At 40.6% G+C, this 21,367-nt stretch overlaps 1 protein-coding gene across 4 annotated transcripts in view; it reads left to right on the top strand.

Moving 5' to 3' along the window:
- The window catches only part of ASTN2 (astrotactin 2), an 831,863-nt gene that overhangs the window by 269,496 nt on the left and 541,000 nt on the right, over positions 1 to 21,367 (top strand). For all 4 annotated transcript variants that reach the window (XM_058523878.1, XM_058523879.1, XM_058523877.1 and 1 more), the window contains one exon: positions 16,005 to 16,112. In XM_058523878.1, the coding sequence (XP_058379861.1) occupies positions 16,005 to 16,112 (108 nt within the window). The remainder of the gene's footprint in view (positions 1 to 16,004; positions 16,113 to 21,367) is intronic.

Genomic DNA, 21,367 nt, shown 5'->3' with positions numbered 1-21,367 from the left:
AGTAGACAATATTCTCATTAGAGATGCAAAACTTAAGAGTTTAAGGAGGTCAAATGACTCACCCAATATTACTTTTACAAGAATTATTGTTGTGTAATAAATTATCCCAAGACAATGTAGCTACAAACAACAACTGTTTTATTTTGCCCACAATGCTATGGGTCAGGAATCTGGGTAAGGCTCAGCTGCGTGGTCCTTGCTTGGGGTCTTTCATGTGGTTATAGTTAAACACCAAGTAGGGCTGCAGTCATCTAAAGACTCAGCTGAGTTGGACATCCCAAATGGCCCACTAGCATGGCTGGCAGTTGGTGCTAGTTGTTGGCTAGGAGCTCAGCTGGGCTGTTGACTGGTCCTTCTACATGTGGCCTCTCGAGCATGGTAGTCTCTGGGTAGTCAGAATTCTTGGATGGAGACTGGCTTCTCTGAGTGCAACCCCCCCCAAGAGAACCAGGTGAAGCTGCATGGCCTTTTCTGATGGAGCCTTGGGAGGCAAATAGCCTCACCTCTGCCATTCTCTTTTGATCAAATCAATAACAAACCCACCCAGATTCAAGGATAGCAGACCCCACCTCTTAATAGGAGGTGTATCAAGAATTTGGAGGCTATTTTAAAACCACCACAGCAACACAGAATTAAAGAACCAATACTCAAACTCAGGTATCCTGACTCCAAAACCAGTATTTTTTTACTACTCCATGATGGAAATATATCTATATAATGAATTTTGACTATTCAGAACAATTCAAAGCTAATGCAGTGTATCAGTGGGGACTTCAGTGATCCAGATAGCTGCAGGAAGAATTATTCTGCTAAAAGCACAATTTCTGATAAATTATTGAATTATCTCTGTTCCACTTTCATGCATGACTTGTAGAGGAGAAGGCAGAACACTTTTCCCTCTAGGATTACCCCTCTGCTCTTTTGTCTGACCAACAAGAAGAGTATTATTTGGAAACAATAGGTCTTAGACAAAAATGCATATCATAGTCATCCATTGAATCAGGAACAGGATGCTGGCGCTAATCTAATAAATGCCACAGACTGGTTTATTTTTTGAACTTAAAATGATTCATGTTCATTAATGTTTATAAAATTCCTAAAAGTGCGACCAGAAAAAAAAAAAATTTCCTGTAACCCCATCATCCAAATACTACCAACATTTAAATTTTGCTCTGGTTTCTTTACAGCTTGATTTATATTTTTCTATATGCAATTTAAAAATCAACTTTATTAAGGTGTATTTTATGTATAATAAACTGCATCCATTTAGAGCATACAAGTCAATGAGTTTCAGAAGATGTATACAACAGTGAACATTTCCATTACCCCCCAAAATTTCTTGTGACTTTTTGTAGTATATCCTGCTTTCCACCCACAACATCAGGCAACCACAGACCTGCTCGTTGTCATTATAGATTGGATTTGCCTTTTCTAGAATTTCATATAAATGGAATCATACACTTTGTATTTTTTTGTCTCTGCTATCTTTTTTTTTTTTTCTGTGAGGAAGATTAGCCCTGAACTAACATCTGTTGCTAATCCTCCTCTTTTTGCTGAGGAAGATTGGCCCTGGGCTAACATCTGTGCCCATCTTCCTCCACTTTATATCGGGCACTGCCACAGCATGGCTTGAGAAGCAGTGCGTTGGTACATGCCTGGGATCTGAATCTGCGAACCCCGGGCTGCCGCAATGGAGCGCACACAGTTAACCACTATTCCACTGGGCTGGTCCCTGTCTGCTATCTTTCAGCTTAATGATTTTGAGATTCATCTGTATTGTTGTACATATCAGGAGCTCCTTTTCAGTGCTGACTAGTATTCCATTATATGGGTATGCTTTATTTTATCTACTCACCTATTGATGGACATTTGGGTTTATTCCAGTTTTTTGCTATTGTGAATAAAGCTGCTGTGAACATTCACGTACAAGTCTTCGTGTGGACATATATTTTCATTTCTCTTTGGTAAATAATAGGGATGGAATATCTGGGCCACATGGTTGTTGTAGGTTTAACTTTTTGAGAAACGGTTTTTTTTCAAAGTATGTGATGCACATTCTCATCAGCAGTGTATGAGATGTTCACCTGCTCCAAAACCTTATTGAAATTGGTAAGCCTGATCTTTTGTAAAGATTGAGCCATTCTAACAGTTGTGTAGTGGTATTTCACAGTGGTTTAATTTGCATTTTCCTGATGATTACAGAGGTTGAGCATCTTTTCATGTGCATATTGCCATTCTTATGTTTGTTTATTTGTTGAAGTATTTTTTCAAATTGTTTGCCAGTTTTTAACTGTGTTCTTTATTGTCTTTTTATAGAGTTATCAAGAGTCTTTATATATTCTGGATACAAGTCCTTTGGAGATATATGTTATTACAGATATTTTCTCCCATCCTATGGCTTGCCTTCACTTTTCTTAGTGGTGTCTTTTGAAGAACAAAATTTTCATTTTTATAAAATTCAATTCATATATATTTTCTTTTATGGTTCATGCATTTGGTTTTCTATCTAAGATCTTTACCTACCCCAAAATCACAAAGATTTTTCTCCTGTTTTATTCTACAACGTTTATAGTTTTAACATTTATATTTAGTTCTAGTATCCATTTTGAGTTAATATATGTATATGCTATGAACTAAGGGACTATGTTTATTTATTTTAGCATATGGCTCTCCAGCTGTTCTAGTACCATTTGTTGAAAAGACTTTTCTTTGACAACTTTATAAAAAATCAGTCTGTATATTTCTGAACTCTTTATTCTGTTTCATTGCTCTAATGCCTAATCCTTTAGCCAATAGTACATTGTCTTGGTTACTGTACTTTTATAGTAAGTCTTGAAAACAGGTAGTGTAAGTTCTCCAATTTTGCTCTATTTTAAAATTAATTGGCTATTCTAGGTTATTTGCACTTCCATATAAATTTTAGAATCACCTTGTCAATTTAAAAAAAAAAAAAAGACCTACTGGGATTACAAGTATAATTGCTTTTAACCTGTAGATAAATTTGGGGGAGAATGACATCTTAACTATATTGAGCCTTGCAATCCACAAATGTGATGTATCTCTCCATTTATTTAGGTTTTCTTTAATTTCTCTTAGCAGTTTTCTATTGTTTTCCTTGAAGAGATCTTGCATGCTTTTTTTTTTTTTTTTTTGTAGAAAGATCATCCTCCTCTTTTTCTGCTGAGGATGATTGGCCCTGGGCTAACATCTGTGCCCATCTTTCTTTACTTTTGTGTGGAATCCGCCACACCATGGCTTGACAAGCAGTGTGTTGGTGTGTGTCCGGGATCGGAACCCACTACCCCTGGGCCACCAATGTGGAGTGCGCGCACTTAACCGCTACGCCACTGGGCCATCCCCTTGCATGCCTTTTTAAAAACTTATTATTAAGTAGTTTAGAGTTTCTTGTACTGTTGTGAATAGAATTGTTTTTGAAATTTTATTTTCCGATTGTTTGCTGCCTATATATAAAAATATAATTGACTTTTGAATATGAATCTTTATCTTTCAACCATGCTAAATTCACTTGTTCTGATAGTTGTTTTGTAGATTACCTGTGATTCTTTTTCTAAATAATCATGTCATCTACAAACAAATATAGTTTTCTTTCTTTCTTTTTTATCTTTTTGCTTTTTCTTTATGTTTCTTGCTGTATTGAAATGGCTAAAGCAAAGATGTCTCTCTACGTTTGATTTTCAACAATCGGACTATAAGCATAGGCTTTTTTTCTCCCTCTGTGTTTATCCTATTTGGTGTTCCCTGAGCTTTTGTGGATTTGCTAGCTCATATCTAATACTAAATTTGATAAATTTCAAACATTATTTTTTTAAACTTTTCTTCTGTTCTCTCTCCTCACCTTCTTACACCCCAGTTATCTATATTTAGAACTTTTGATGTTGTCCATGGATCCCTTAGACATCGTTTAATTTTTTTTCACTCTTTTTTCTCTCTCTTCTTCAGATTAGAGAATTTCTATTAATCTGTCTTCAAGGCCAATGATTATTTTCTCTATCTCTATTCTATTAAGCCCATCCAGTAAGTTTTTTTTAATTTCATATGTCTGTTTCATTGTTCAATTCTAAAATCTTCATTTGCCCTCTCTACGTGTGTGTGTGTATAATTTTCCTGCTAATGATTTTTAAATTTTTATAATCATTTTTCTTTACCTAATTGAATGCAGCTGTAGTAGTTGTATTAAAGTCCTAGTCCATCTGGATCATCTTGGGTTGGACTTCGCTGATTATCTTGTCCCTTGGGAATGGATGAAACTTTCCTGGTTCACCATATGTTGAATAATTTTGGATTGAATTCTAGAAATTGTGAATTTATTGTATGAAGATTCTTGGATTCTATTTCTCCAAAGAATGTTGATGTTTTGTTTATGCAGGCAGTTACTTGATTAGACTCCAGTTGTCTTGCCTGTGGTGGGCAGCAGCTCAGATCTCAGCTGCTTTATTTTCTTTAGCTGAGCTGGTTGGAGTCAGCCTTATGCATGTGTGGTTCAGAGGCCAGCCAGAGATGTGGGCAGATGTCATACCCAGATTGTGAGACCCTTCTCTGAGCCTCTCCTTTTCTGGAGTCCTCCCTCACTCCCTGATGGCGTTGGTTGATCTGGGAACCATCCACTGCGTCCTCAGTCCAGAAAGACAGCAGACTTTCTCTTGGTGTTTCACTTGCCATGAGCCATACTGAAACTGTGACCCACCCTCAAGACAAAAGCTTGAAACACAGGAAATTCACCCTGTGCTGCCTGCTTTCTCCAAGTTTCAGCTCCTTTCCAAAACATACCTGCTTTTATTTACTTCCGAGAGCCCTCAGATAGTGTTTTTTTTGTACTTTGTCTGGAATTTATCGCTGTTATGTGCAGCAGAGTACATCGGTTAATATCTAACTCCTCTACACCATAAGCAGAACCTCTGCTATATTCAATAGTAATCATTTTATAATATAAATTTATGTTTTTTACCCTCTTTATTAAAATTAGTATTAGACACAAGTATTTTCTATAATATCTCATCATCATCAAGGCCCATTTAATATTCCAACATAATTAACCATTCCTCTCAAGTTGGACGTTAAGTTTATTTTCCATTTTCCTATATTTATAAATAACGTTGTAATGAGTATAATGCTGCATACAGCCTTTCTTATATGTAGGATGGTTTCCTTAGGGTGAATTCCCAGAAGTGGGTCAAAAGGGGTGGACATTTTTTAAGCCTTTTTTTTTCTATTGCCAAATTGCTTCCCAAAAGGGCCTTACAAATTTGCACTGCTTGCAGCAACTTCAGAAAATGATCATTTTGTAAAATGCTTGTCAGCACTGGATATTATTAAACCAGGAAACAACATTTCTATCTCAAAAGATTAAAAATTATAACCAAGGATTTATGAACACATATACATATAATATTTTAATGCCAGAAGATAGATTTTTCTGATTCTATGAGCAGAGACTCTACAATGAAATAGATGTATTACGGAGAGGAAGACTCTGAAAAATGAAATTCCGAACAAATAACCACAGAGTTACAGTGAAGGAGGAAATTGGGAAGCATAGAGGGAGAAGATATATTTGCACAGGAAACTAAAAGATGGAAAAAAGGCCAAACGTGTAACCGTTTAGCCAAAACTTATGAAAATACTCCTAGAAAGCCTGAAGCTTCAAATTTGCCGTGATGGGCAAATTTGAAGGAAAGCAAACAGAAATAAAACAAGCTTTTAAAGTTGCTTTTGGAACAATAAGAAGAAAATGATTGTCAGATTGCTTGAAACAGCGGAAACCTTATTGCCAGATGAAAGTATAAAACTAAATTCATTCTGAAGCTATCAGATCTGTCACTTATACAAAGAAAACATCTGAAAACTAGGAATGGGAGAATTAAGATGTTTCATAAGAAATGGAATTCTAACACATGGAGGAGGTACTAAGTATTTACTTATCTCCCTCAATTTCAGTCTCCAGATCCAAGCAAATTAGTTTTCCAGGGCTAAAATAATTTGAAGATAAGTTTTCAGAACCACAAAGTTAATTAAACTCTTTGAGGAATCCGGGTAGATGGAGAAGCTTCCAAAATTCTGAATAAGGTCAAATCTTATCATGCTTTCAAATAGGTGGTAAAGCACTTTTGAAATTTGATTTTGAGTCTCAGGAACAATAAAGTCAGTTGGTCAAATTTATGTAGTGAGCATGTGGGAAGGGAAGTTGGGCGCACTGGAAGCCATCATGGGTTCACTAAGAATAAATCATTACAGGCTACTACATTTCTTCTTTAGATAGTCTGCTGCACAGGTAGATCAGGGCGCTACCGCAGACGTAAGATATCTGAATGTCAGGAAGATATTTGACAAAGCTTCTCAGAAGTGTATTAATTTTTGCATGTATTTATCTGAATAGTCTATCTTCCCAATTAAGAACAAGCTCTATGATGGCAGGGGATATTTCTGTTTCACTCCTAGTGCATATCCACTTTGTGGCACATTAAAGGCTCTCAACAGATATTTATTGAATGAACAATATATATATTTTTTGTTGTTTCCAAAGGAGAAAATTGTAGAGTGCTTGACAGTATAGTCAGATGGTTCAATTTTATTCAATTACATGGTCCCAAAGAGCTTTCATTAAGGGACTCATGTCAACCTGAAGAGAGTTCTGTAGCCATGAGCTATCATGTTCTATTCTCCATCTAGTTCTCTTCAACACTGACATCCTTGCCCTAGATAAGGGAAGACCTGGCGTGGGATACTGGGAATAGCAAGGACCACAGTTAGACTTCCCAGCCCATCCCTTCTCCTTACTGGCTCTGTGGCCTTGCCCAAGACAAATAATCCCCCAAACATCAATTTCTTAATATTTAAAACAAGGATATCGGCATCAAGTTAATTATACTCTCAGATCTTATGTTTGATTTTAACATACATAAACTTCTAGTCTATGGCTTGACCTGTTGTAGACACTTAGTAATTATTCATTCTTTTTTTTTACCTCTGGCTCCTTTCCGTATTTATCCAATTCATAGAGGGCGTGTAGTCAGGGAATAGTGAAAACATGAGATCACAGGATTAGGACCAAAAAATATTTTGAGACACTGGAAGAAAGGGCCACAATATGCAAATACAATTTGGTGGTACAAAATGTTCTTTACTTTGGTTTAGAAAAATCAATTCTACAAATACATGATGGGAAAGACTAGATTTATTTGCGGTGCATCTGAACGAAGAGCTGAGGACATATTGAATACAAGTCAGCTGCCAAGAAAGCGGAAGCAGTCTTAGGCTGCATTATTGTAAGTGTTGTGTTCAGAGAAGTGGGGGTGGTAGTCCATTTCTGCTCTGTGTGGGGTCAGATCACACCTGGATTATCATGCCTAGTTCTGGACATCAAAATTCAGAAAGGCCTTGAGCAAATTGGAGGATGTTGAAAAGAATCTGACAAAATGAATTTTAAATATGGGATGCATATCAAAATCACTAAGATTGGAAAACAATGATGTAATACCCGGTGTTATAGAGGATGTCATGAAATAATCACTCCTATATACAGCTGATCAGGATGAAATTGGTATAACCTTTCCAGAGGACATCTTGACAATATGGATTAAAAACTTTAAATATGTCAATATCCTTTGACCCAGCAATTCATCATTTTACTCTCAAAATTTTATACATGGATGCACACGGATGTGTAGAAAAATTTATCTTTAGGAATGTGTGATACAATATTATAGTGAAAAATTGGAAACAATATAAAATTTAAACAATAGGGAATTCATTATATAAATGACGATGCTGTGGAATATATTGCAGACATTCAACAATATTGGAGTCAATACTTAATGACATAGAGTAATGTGTATGACATAATTTATTTAGCTTTATTTTAATTCCACAAGCAATCTCAATTTAAAAAAAAAATAGAGTGGTAAACAAAACAAAGAAAATCTGGGTTTTCAGAGAAAATCACTATTAACACTTTGGTGGATATAGGTATAGTTATATGTATAGATGAAGATATTGATATATTTATATAAATCTATATACAGATTTAAATGTGTACATATGCACACATATATGATATATGTAATTTATATAATAGCAAAAGTGCCAAGCATGTAGTTGGACACCAATATGTATTTCTGACATAAATACATATGTCATAAATATCATTGATATATGCTTAGATACTTTTAAACAAAACTCACAAGGTGTACTCACGTCACAAGACAATAAAATCAATTGTAAAATCATATAATCATATGCATATAAACACATCCTTAAAAGCTAGCAATAAGGGAAGTCAATTGGGAGTGATAATACTTGACTTGATGATCATTTTCTTCCTTGTGCTTTCTTACTTTTTTCCCTAATTTTCTACAATAAATATGCATTGTCTTTGTAATCCAAAAAATATCATAATTTTTGTAAATCATGTGATACAAGGAATGGCTGAAGGTATTAGTAGGAATATTTAGCTTGGATGGAAAGACTATAAATGGACACATAAACAATCTTCAGACAATTGAAGAGCCATCTTATTGGGTCGTGTAACAACCTGAGCCTGTGATTCCAGAAGGCTGAACAGAATCTAGAGAGTAGAAATTGCGGGGAACTTGAGTCTTGGCCAATCTCACAGACCCTAATCTGCTCTCATATTCCATTGCACCTTCTGGACCTGCTGCTGTGTTCTAGTCTCTGCTATGCCATTTATGAGCTATGTGACCTTGAGCAAGTCATTTGTTGTGTCTTTGACCCTCAGTCTCTCCATCTTTCAAATGGGGATAACAATACCTATCTCATCCAATTATTATGAGGGTCAAATGAGTTTCTATCTTTGGGAAGAAAGTAAAGATGTAAAACGTTGTGTAATATTTGCTAGAGGTTAATGTCATATAGTATGTTAGTAACAGGACAGATTTAGGACTTTGGTCTCTGGACATCCAGTTCATCTTTCCGTTGCCCATGACTGCCATATGGTGACAGGTTGGAAGGAGTGGATGTTTTTGTAGGACTACACAATATGAATGTTTTGGTTACCTGCTGTTATATAATACACCACCCTAAACTTAGTGCCTTAAGACAACAACAATCTTCATGGACTCAAGGAGTCAGGAATTCATAAAGCACAAAGAGGAGATGGTTCTCTCTGCTCCACAATGACTAGGACTCAGCTGGAAATACTCAAACATCTGTGGGTGACTCAGATGGCTGGGAGCTGGAATCCACTAGAAGCTTCTTCTCTCACATTTTTGCCACCTGGACTGGGATGTCTTGAAAGCTGGGCGCAGCTGGGACTGTTGACTGAGTCACTTACACTTGGACTCTCCATGTGGCTAGGACTTCTCATAGCACAGTGGCATGTTTCCAAAGAGGGAGGGTGTGTCTAGAGAGTCAGCATTTCAGGAGAGCCAGGCAGAAGCTGCATCGCCTTTTATGACGCAGTCCTAGAGGTTATGCAGAGTCACTTCCTCTGCAGACTCTTTATTAAAAGCACATCCCTAAGGCAGCCCAGATTCAAGGGGAGGGAAATCAGTCTTCACCTTTGATGGGGGAGTGGCAAAGGTCACATTGCAGAAGAGAATGTGGGATGGTAGATTTTATTAAGGACATCTTTGGATAATACAGTCTCCCAGAGAAAGCAATGGGATATCCCAGAAGACAAAGCTTTACTTTCATGAGATACTGAGTTAAGTTTGATTAGAAAGCTTCTCCTCCATAGGTAGTTCCTTGGGCCCAAATTTGGAGATAAGTTGAGAGGTCTCCCTTCTGGGTGGTGGGATGGTCACCTCTGGGATGGCCATATTACACTAAGGTCAAGTGAGGAATGAGCTTAAACTACAGCAATAAAGGCAATCTATTTTTAAAAATAAACATAACTTTTATTAAGTGTCTTTTTTTACTAGCAAGAATTCGATGTTCATTGGAGAAAAATTATAAAATACAGATGAGCAATGAGACAAATTTTTAAAATACCCCGAATGTTAATAACCACCATAACACCTTGATATATTTCTTTCAATACCTTTTTATGTGTGCATGTGCGTATATGCACACATTTATATGCTTTATGTGTATGTATATTTTTAAACAGAATAGGGTCATTTTGCACTTACAGTTTTGCAATATGCTTTTTTAAACTTAATTCATAACCCTAGATCACGAACATCCCAGAGTGACTTTTACTTCTCTCTTCTTTATTTTTTAAATTAAAATATATTTATTTTTTATTACATACACTCAGTGGAATTCACACCAAATATCAGCAAGTGTGTACAAATTTTTGCAAGTGGAATCCCTCTTTGCATTCTTCTCTGTATACTTTTTCACTCAACAATATATCATGGAGAGAGATCTGTGTGTCAATAAATACAGAGTTATGTCACTGTATTTAATGGTCTCATGAAGGTCTATTTTAGACATGTGCCATCATTTTTTTAATCAGTCCTCTATAAATGGACCTCTAGGTCATTTCTATTTTTTTTCTGAAATTATAAACTATTATGTTTAGTTATATTTTACATAAATTTTTTTTAAACATGTTAAAAATTCAAGATGAGGGGCCGGCCCCAGGGCGTAGCAGTTAAGTGCGCTCACTCTGCTGCTGGCAGCCTGGGTTTGGATCCCGGGCACGCACTGATGCACTGCTTGTCAGGCCATGCTGTGGCGGCGTCCCATATAAAGTAGAGGAAGATGGGCACAGATGTTAGCCCTGGGCCAGTCTTTCTCAGCAAAAAGAGGAGGATTGGCATGCATGTTAGCTCAGGTCTGATCTTCCACACACAAAAAAAAAAAAAAATTTAGGATGAGTCCCAATAATGCTACAGAATCTTCTTCCCTGGGGGATCAGATAAACCAAGGTTTGCGTTCAGGTCCTGCCACTTACTGGCTGTGTGGCTGCAGATAAGAAGCTCCGCCTCTCTCAGCCTCTCTTTCCACATTTGGAGGAATTTGAATAGGCATAGTCATCTGTGAGTGAAATGCCACTGTGCCTGGCCTATAGTGGCGCCCGATGACAGGTAGCAATTGTGGTCAGAGCATCTCTAGTGGTGGATGTGCACGAACATCTGTGGTTTAACCCTAGAACTCAGAGCGGTTGTGAGTTGTGTGGTTTAGGGGGTGTGGGAAGTTTAAGCGGCTTTTGTCCTCTTCCCATGACTGGCACCATTTGTATTCCCTGTACTGTTGGGGGTCAGATAGGTTTTTGCATTCCTGAGCTATGTATTTCTCTATCTGGCTCAGTTCTGGGCAATCTAAAAATGCAATCTCGCTGTCACCAGCTCGAGGAAGACACGGAGGCTGAATAATTTAACATGTCACCACCATCCATCATGATACCAAGAGCGTGGGAGATGGAGTTTGCAGGGGTGGGCCTACCAAAGGCTGGCAGCACAGGTTTCTGGATAGGGCAGCCCAGTCAGAGAAGGTAGATTTGCAAAGAAGAACAATGAGTTAATTCTCATAGGCCGGAAAAGACCATACATCCTAGCTCCTGCTCCAGCCTTTCCAATAATATGACTTTCAAGCTGTTCAAATGCTTTGATTTGCCCAGAGCAAACCTGGGGTCAGGTCTCTCGTTTGCCACCAAATATTTATGTCGTCTTGGGGAAGCTTATAAACACTTCTGAATATCTGAGTTTATTTATCAGCACAATTGAGATCATTTCCATGTAGAGGGCTTAGCATCATTCCTGGAATATCTTAATTGCTTTCTCACCACAAGATAAGCTCAGAAGTCAGGAAGGTTTTGTCTGTTTTATTCACTGCTTTATCTTCAGTGACTAGAAAAGTGTTGGGTACAGAGTGGGCATTTAGTCAATAACTGTTGAATGAGTGAATAAACAAATGAATGAGGGCTGTTGTGATTATCTGAGGTGACCACTGGGTCCAGGACAGACTGAATGATCATCCTCTGCATTTCAAACACTGGGTCAGGACTCAGGATGTCTTTGCTTGGCCCTTTCAACATGGTTCTATAATGTCTCCACTCTGTGTCTCAATTTTCCCTCTCCATCTCCCTCTCCCTCTCCCACCTCTCACATTCCCCCATTCTATAGTACTATCATCAGTCTTGTGATATTACAAAGATTACAAAATGCTGCATTTTATTGAACAATTTATTTATTAGCAATTTATTATTTAAAGTTCACATAAAATTAACCAATAACTATTTTAAAGTTCATTGCCTTTTATATTCACAAGATGGTGCAATCATCACCTCTATCTAGTTTCAAGACCTTTCCATCACACTGAGAGGAAACCTCATACTCATTAGCAGTCACTCCCTGTTCCTCTTCTCCTTCTGTCCAGCCCTGGCAACCACTATTTTCTGTCTCTATGGGTTTACCTATTTTTGGATGTGTTATATAAATGGAATCATACAATATATGACCTTTTATGTCTGGCTTCTTTCACTTAGCAAAACGTTTGTGAGGTCCATCCATGTTGTGGCATGTATCAACATTCCTTTTTATGGCTGAATAGTATTCCATTGTATGGATATGCCACAATTATTTATCCATTCATCAGTTGATGGACATTTGGGTGGTTTCTACCTTTTGGCTATTGTGGATAGTGCTGCTGTGAACATTCCTGTACAAGTATTTATTTGAATACTCTATCTTATTGTGCATAAGGCTGCTATGAACATTCCTGTACAAGTATTTATTTGAATACTCTATCTTATTGTGAATAGTGCTGCTATGAACATTCGTGTACAAGTATTAATTGGAATACTCTATCTTCAGTTCTTTTGGAATATGCCTAGGGGCAGGATTGCTGGGTCATGTGGTAATTCTGTGTTTAACTTCTTAAGGAACTGTCAAACTATTTTCCACAGTTGCTGTACCATTTCTCATTCCCACCAGCAATGTATAAGGGTTCCAATTTCTCTACATCCTCTCCAACACCTGTTACTGTCTCATTATTTTTATTATGGCCAATCTAGTAGATATGAAGTGGTATCTCATTGTGGCTTTGATTTATATTTCTTTAATGACTAATTACTAATCTTTTTATGAGAATAGAAAAGTTTTTGAATCAGAGGAAAGCCAGGTTCAAATTTGTGGGCTCTGCTATTTGTAATTTGTGTGATTTTGGATAAGTAACATTGAGATTCTGAAGGTTGATTTGCCTCTCAGTAAAATGGGGATGATTCTTACCTCTCAGACCCCTTGTGAAATATAGATGGGATATTGCATATAAAGGCCCAGAGCAGTGCTTATCGCACTACGGTATGTGCTTAGTCCATCTTCTTCATGGCTCTATCGCCGACCATTCAGGACCAGAAGAACCAGGGGCTTATGGAGCTGCTGCGTCCTCCCCTTTTCTCTGGCCAGTCTCTGACCATTCTCAGTTTCTCTTATCCCCTAAATGGAAGTACTTCAGGAGCCCTGTATAATTAGTGACTGCACTTTAGTTCACTAAATCACCAATTTCATATTCAAATGCTAGCAGAGAGGGCCCTTTTCTATCCGTCTGAATTGTCTTCAAGTCAGTCTGTAATTGGCCTGTGTCCTCCTCAGATTATATGGACACTCACGGGTTATATGCCTTGGGTGGCTGCCACCTCCCTAGGGTGTCACAGAAGACAGAGAGTCACCCCTCCCACCCAGTGTTGCTTCCTTTTCTTCTATTAAAGTCAGGCAAGCATTGAATAAATGAGGAGTGCACCCACACCCTTACTTCTTTGATCTTTACGCCGACACTTTTACATACACTATATCATTTCTTCATAATGACCAGGGGAGCTAAGACTTATTGTCCCCCTTTTAAAGATGAATTCAGAGAGATTGGGTGCCTTTCCCAAGCCCATACAGCTAATAGGTGAGACCTAAGATTAGGACTCATGCCTGACTCCAGTACCCTAATTTCTTTCTTTTTTTTGTGTGTGTGTGTGTGTGAGGAAGATCAGCTCTGAGCTAACATCCATGCCAATCCTCCTCTTTTTGATGAGGAAGACCGGCCCTGAGCTAACATCTATTGCCAATCCTCCTCCTTTTTTTTCCCCTTTTTCTCCCCAAAGCCCCAGTAGATAGTTGTGTGTCATAGTTGCACATCCTTCTAGTTGCTGTATGTGGGACGCCACCTCAGCATGGCCGGACAAGCAGTGCGTCGGTGGGCGCCCGGGATCCGAACCCGGGCCGCCAGTAGCGGAGCATGCGTACTTAACTGCTAAGCCACGGGGCCAGCCCTAATTTCTTTCTACAGAAGTGCATTACTGGGCGGTCCAGTGGCACAAGCGGTTAAGTGCGCGTGCTCCACTGCGGCGGCCGCGGGTTCGCTGGTTCAGATGCGGGGCGTGCACTGATGCACTGCTTGTAGAGCCATGCTGCGGCGGCGTCCCATATAAAGTAGAGGAAGGTGGGCACGGATGTTAGCTCAGAGCCACTCTTCCTCAGCAAAAAGAGGAGGATTGGCATCAGATGTTAGCTCAGTGCTGATCTTCCTCACACACACACACAAAAAAGTGCATTACCTCTCATGGCACATAGATTAAACCAATGTAGAAACCTACTAGACTCTAAGTGCCTGAGGGCAGAGATAATGGCTATGGTCTTTTTTTTTTTTTTTTTTTTTTTTTTTCCTGTTGAGGAACATTCGCCCTGAGCTGACATCATCTCCAATCCTCCTCTTTTTGGTTCGAGGAAGATTCGCCCTGAGCTAACATCTGTGGCAAATCTTCCTCTATTTTGTATGTGGGCTGCCACCACAGCATGGCCACTGACCAGCAGTGTAGGTCTGCTCCTAGGAACCGAACCCCGGGCCGCTGAAGTGGAGCACGGTGAACTTAACCACTAGGCCACCAGAGCTGGCATGGCTATTGTCTTTTAAAGGATTCTGAGCTATACCAATTTTCATCCAAGTCACATTAAAGAAAGATTCAGTACCTTAGTGGGGCCTGTACCTTATCCATCTCTTTCCTGTGCCCAGATCCTGACCCTCAATTATGCTCACTAATATTTGTCATGTAAGTGCCTTCAGAACTGTGCTCTCCAATATGGCAGGCACTTGAAATGTGGCCAGTCTGTACTGAAATGTGCTGTAAGCATAAAATATACACTGGGTTTTAAAAATGTTGTGAAAAAATATATAAAATATTTCGGTAATCATAATTTTATGTTAATTACATGTTAAAATGATAATATTTTGAAAATATTGGGTCTACTCGGGAACTGGGTCCACTGTGTGGGGGTCCATATGGGTCCATATCCGTGCCAGTCGGTACTCCACTCGATGTTGCCTCCACCTGCCCACACTCCCCATCCCCAGGGATATTCTAGCTCTTTCCTCTCCTTGGAACTCCGTTTTCTACCCATTTCTACCCTAGAAGCCCCATCCATCCTTCTAGCCCTGCCTTAAATCTTCCTTCTTCCATAAAGCCTCCCCAGATCCTCCATGTTGGGATGGATGGCACTCCTCAATATTCCCCGTGTCTCATTGTGTGGGAAATATAGCTATGAATGAGGTTAAAGGCTCCTTACGATGCTATTTGTCTCCTTGACTAGCTTATGATCCCCGGGCTGGCAAGGACCCTGTTGTATCTATCTTTGTATCTCCAGTGTCTGGCTCTGTGCCTGGCATCTAGTAAGCACTTGCCTGAAATGTGTGTGAAATTAAGTTGCCTGAAGTGTTTTCATAGAGATAGGTTCATATACTTAGCAATAATATAGCTATCAGTTATTTAGTATTATGTATTTTACGTATCTTATCTCCTGTAATCTTCAAAGCAACCCCACAAGGTTAATAGTTATTGGCCCTACTTTAGAAAGCGAGTATCCAGGGCTCAGAAAGGTGAGGCATCTCCTCAGGGTGACACAGCCTTGAGGCTGCCAGGCCGTGGTTAGAACCCAGATCTGCCTCACTGTAGAGCCTGAACTCCTTCCATAAATCATGCCGACTCCTGGGTCACCAGGGATTTACAGAAAGAAGTCTGGGGATGGGGTTGCTGATCTTTGGGATGGATGAGGGATTTAACAAGCCTGCGATGACTGATGGGTTGTGCTTCCTCGCAGGGGGAATCAGCTTTGGGAGAACCAAGGGGACGTCGGGGTCAGAGGCAGACGACGAAACACAGTTGACATTCTACACAGAGCAGTACCGCAGTCGTCGCCGCAGCAAAGGTAATGGAGTCCTTAAGAAGGTTCCATAACCAGAGTTTGTAGGAGGAAAACCTGGGAAGCAGATTTTGTGCTTAATGACAAACCCCACTTCTTCCTCAACCTGGTGCTGGATCCAGTTAACACTGAGCTTGGGATCTGATACCCTGGCTAGACTAGTGATCACCATTATATTCTTTCTCTCCATTCCTTATTTTCTTTCTGTCCTACCTCATGCCTCAAAGGATTTGGGGATGATTTTTTTAAGTTTATGTGGTTTATTTTAAATCCAGCACAAGAAATGAAATAAATATGAGAATCAGATTGAAAGGAAAATAGGAATAAGGAAAATTATTCAAACTCAGGTTACATCAGTGCAGAGTAATCTATGCCCTACCGTGTTGTGCAGTTCTGAGAAGGAGCTGACAGTTTAACTCAGAAGAGATTCTTAGCAACCAAAGTACAGAAGGAAACACACTCAGCAGTAAAATCTACAGGGTCTATGGGATAGAACCAACATTTGTTCAGGAAAGTCTGTCTACCTGACACCAAGACCAGAGAGAAAGTTCTCCAGTGGGTTCCTATAAACAGGACACCATGTGACTTTCTACACAATGTCATCAACAGCTGAAATCAGTATCAATGCATAATTATTTCTTACAGTGACACTCAATGTAAGGAAATGTCAAAATGCCGAAACAGGACTTCATAACAGGCTAAACCCTGAGGTCAACGTCCATAGTTCTCTGATGATTAAATGTGTTCTGAAGGGAAAACAGAGTGTATTTCAGGCAATCACCTGTGAATATAATTCCTCTTCCTTTAGTGTCTTATAAGGATAGGAAAACAGCAAGTTCGAGATTGCATTCTTGGAAGAGAACTTGGGGTGCAAATGTGTCTTCCATTCCAGTGATTAAGGGCAGATCCGTGGGCTTAGACCAGACCCCAGAAAGAAGCAGGGGTCCTCTAGCAAACATGGAGGCAGCTAAGCAAGGAATGTGTCAGCCTGTGGCTCTCTCACCTCTGCACAGAGTGGGGCTGAAGACATGCCTGGGGTAGGGCAGGGGGCGGAATCTTCCTCAAGAAACAATTCTGTGTGCGTTCCACCCACATATAATGGACATTCAAAGAGCATAGATCACATAGCTTTTCTGGCTCCCTCTGTTGTTAGGCAAGTCATCTACCTCCCCTATACCTCAGTTTTATCATCTGTGAAATGGGCCTTATAATTGCCTCATAGACTTGTAGATGAATTTTGGTTATGTTATATAGGAAATTTACCATGGTGCCTCGTATATACTAAGGGCAAATAGAGTAGACGTTATTAATGTCAGTTGGGTTCTCATTGTTCTTTTCCATGCCTCCCTATCCCTGGCGCCTTTCACTGAAAAGGCCGCATGTGAGGAGTGTCTCTCTTGACACATCACCTGGGAAGGTTTTGCAGCCTCTGTAGCCATTGGAATAGTTGGGCCTGCCCCTCACTCCTTCCCATGCCTCAGCTTTCTGGTGTCTGCTGCTTTGGAGATTTAGAAGTTGGTGATAGATGATTCTTGACCTCCCCCAGTACAGCAGCCAGAATTAGCGCTAGGGAAGTCGGTGGGTCTCCTCTGCAGGACTGGGCTATTTACAGTTAATTGGAAAAGCGTTCATCACTGAACATGCCCCTCGTAAGTCAGAGTTAAACTTAAAAAAGAAAAGCAAAAACAAGCCGCAGTTCTCGAGATAAATGATTTGGCCTAGGGCCTCTGTACACTCCAGAGGGCTGAGCTGTGTGTCCAGGATGGTGAGGACCAGGGCTATGAGCACCCCAGCCCCTTCCTACCTTCCTTTTTTTTTTTTTTCCTTCCTTCCTTCCTTCCTTCCTCCCTCCCTCCCTCCCTCCCTCCCTCCCTCCCTCCCTCCTTCCCTTGCATACATACTTCAAATATTTGTTAATCACTAACTATGTGTCTAGATGCTATTCTAGGTTGTGGGGAAACAAACCAAGCAACAATTTTTAAAAACCCTCGTGGGGCTTGTGTTATATAAAAATATAAATATGTTAGATGGTGACAAATGCTAAGGAAAAAGAATACAAGGAAAGGACTTGAGAGAGTAGGGAAAGAATTGCAAGTATAGATTCCTTGAGCACGAGTCACCCTACCATTTGCAGGATCACAAGGAAAGCGTTCCTGACAACAGAGTTGAAGTTGTCAAGGTTATTGGCGCTGCTGCTGTGTTGTTTGTTGAGCGGAGAGAGTGAACTTGGTCATGGCAAAGCTTCTGCTCCAGCCAAATGAACTTAGAGCCCACTGTCCCGTTCTGCAGATGTCATGGTCCCCCAGGGAAGGGCTGTGACCCTGTTTTGCTGTTTCTTATATGTTGCATGGGAATCAGAGTGCCTTCAGCGCTTACTGCCCTAATGGGAAAAATGCACAGGGAAGGTTTTGGGAGCCCTTGGGGATGAGAGCGCCGTGGAGCAGAGTATTAAGAGCATGGATTCTTGTGGTGGGGTGCCTGGGTTCAAATCCAGCCCCGCTACTTACTAGCAGTGCCATCTTGAGCATGACCTTTAACCTCTCTGTGCATGTTTCCTAATCTGAAAAATGATGATAGTAAAATTAAAGCTCTAGGGGGTTGTTCTAAGAATTAAAATTAGTTGACATCTATAAAGCATGCAGGTGGGGTTTAAGGAGGGAGAGAAGAAATTGTGATGGAGCTAAGCTGCAGAAGAAGGAACACTGGACCGAGTGTGTGGGTGAATCTCATATCTGCTGCCAGTGTGCTGTTTGACCTCAGTTGTCAGGCCACTTATCCAGTCCTCTGTTTTCTTATCTGAAACCTGCGAGAGTTTGATTTCTGAGGTCCCTTTTCACTCGTGCCAATGGGACTGGCTTAGTATGTGTGAGAATCCTCTGTTCTGGAAATGTACCTTGCTTCCAGCTCCCACTCCCTTTGCATCCTGTCTGCCTTCTTTGTGCCCACTGCCTTTCCCGTTCCCTGGTTCTCTTTTTAGAGAGGATGTGACAGGAAAGTGGCTTCTGTCATCTGTTTGGCCTTGCTTTCACTCCCAGGCCTGCCTGAACCCCATCATCCCAGCCTTCTCCCCACCTCTGCCACCAGCATCCTAGCTCTTCTTTAGGAAATGCCTGTGGTCTGCCCAGGGCTGCAGACCAGCCTGGCACAGAGGAGATCATAAATTGCAATGAGATGAGGGAAGAAAGAGGTAAAAAAAAATACCAGGAGAGATGGATCCTCATGCTGCTTGAAAACAGTCATTTTATAGCATTTGGAGTCCATAGTAATTCACCCTACCCCCTTCAATGCCATCTGAAAACAGGATCTGGGCTGCATTCCACAAATCTAGGTGCATGTGGACTTGGATCAAAGCATTCAACTGTTGTTGTCTTTGAAGTGTTCAGAAAGAAGTTGGGACTCTGAAGTCATCTGATAGTGACAGGAGCATTGGTTTCTAGTCCCAGATTTGCCACCCATTTTCTGTGTGACCTTGACAAAGTTGCTGCCCATCTCTGAATCTCAATTTCACAAGGGACAAGTAGAGGTTGAAAAGGGATACTCAAGAGCAAGTCAGCAACTGTGGAATAAGGTCTCCCTGAGGTCCCTGCCTGGGGCCAAGTGGAGCTAGGGAAGGTGTCAGAAGACTTTGGAAGATAAAGAATAACCACATATTGCTAGGGAAGGTGTCAGAAGACTTTGGAAGATAAAGAATAACCACATATTATCTGGGTGGTTCAGACTGTCTCAGATTTGAGAGAGATGGAAGAACACTAGACGAATGTGGGAGGGCTTCCTAGAAGAGTCAAAGCTGGAAAATGACCTGGGCTCAGATATGGCTCCATCACTGTTCATCCACAAGACATGAGCAGGTAGTCTCAATAGTCTCGTCTTTAAAATGTGGTAGCAGTACCTCCCTCTCAGGGTAATTGTGAGGATTAAATGGGAACATGAGCATCTCCTTTATAACTACAACTCCCTTTCTCCATCACTGCCATCCTAGTCCCTGTCCTCTACATCCTTTGCTTAAAGACTGCTAAGATCACCTTCTCCTTGGTCTCACTTACTGTATTCCAACCCATTCTCAACCCCACAGCCAGAGTGATCATTTAAAAAATATAAATAGGGATCATGTTGCTTCTCTGCTTAGAAGCTTTCTATCCTTCCTTTTGCATTTAGGATGGAACATGAACTTCTCACTGCACCTACAAGCCCCTGCGTGGTCTGGCACCACCCATCTCCCCAGGGCTCTGTCTACCTCGGCCACCCAGGCCTCTTCTCCAGCACTCCCATTTCTGTCCTGCCAGAACCTTCACCAACGTTCTCTCCTGGAATGTTCTCCCCTGCCCTTTGACTCACTCCCACTCACTCTGACATCTCCACTTAAATGGCAGATCTTCAGCTAAGCCATCCAGTGCCAAATTTCCCTGATTCATTCAACACCAGCTCCTATGTTCTTCCTCCACTGTAGACTTCATCACCACTATAATTTTATATTTACTGATATGTTCTCTCGTCAATGTTTGTACCCTCCACTGAACTGGAAGCTTCAAGAGGATAGGCACATTGTCATTTGTGCCCAGCTTTCCATCCCCGGCACCAAACACAGAGATGGGTCCATGGTAGGTACTGGGTTCCTATTTTTGAATGAATGAATGATTATTGGATGAATGAAAGAAATTCCTGGCCCAGTGTCTGGATTATTATAAGCGCTCAGGGTAGATGCTGCTTTTCTGTCTGCCCCTCTTGTTTTCTCTCCCTCCAGTCCTACTTGCTGGAAAAGGGTCTACTCTCCTCTCTCCTCCTCTTTCCTGCTCCTGGTTAAGCCTCAGTCCTGCTCATTCTTCCACTTCAAGGCTACCAGGGAAGGACATGCCTGGGAGTGGAAGGAGGGCCTGAGTAATGATGTTGAAAACACACTCTGCCTGGGTTCCTTGAGCGTAGTTGGAGTGTGTGCACTTTGAAGAGATGTAACAAGTCCAGGAGGTTCCCTGGCAGAGAAGGATACACCTGAGGCTGATGTAGGGAGAGGGCCATGGAGTGGGAGGAGGGAAGAAGCATCTCACAGATTTTTCCTACCTAGATCTCTCTCTTTACCATGTCCCATGAAAGAAATAGAAGTGGCATTAGACTCAGTCAGACGTGGCTATGAGTCCTGACCTCACCTAGTCCCTCTCATGTGGTCATGGATAAACCTTTCACTTCTGGGTGCTTCCCTCTGTATAAAATAGAGCTGTTGACACCTACCTCACATAGTAAGCAAGTCTAGAGATGGAAGTTTCCAG

The sequence above is a fragment of the Diceros bicornis genome, chromosome 28, assembly GCF_020826845.1.
Source record: "Diceros bicornis minor isolate mBicDic1 chromosome 28, mDicBic1.mat.cur, whole genome shotgun sequence".
NCBI classification, from domain to species: Eukaryota; Metazoa; Chordata; class Mammalia; order Perissodactyla; family Rhinocerotidae; genus Diceros; species Diceros bicornis.
The sequence above is the reverse complement of the archived record's forward strand: the minus strand, read 5'-3'. Positions and strand labels throughout refer to the sequence as shown.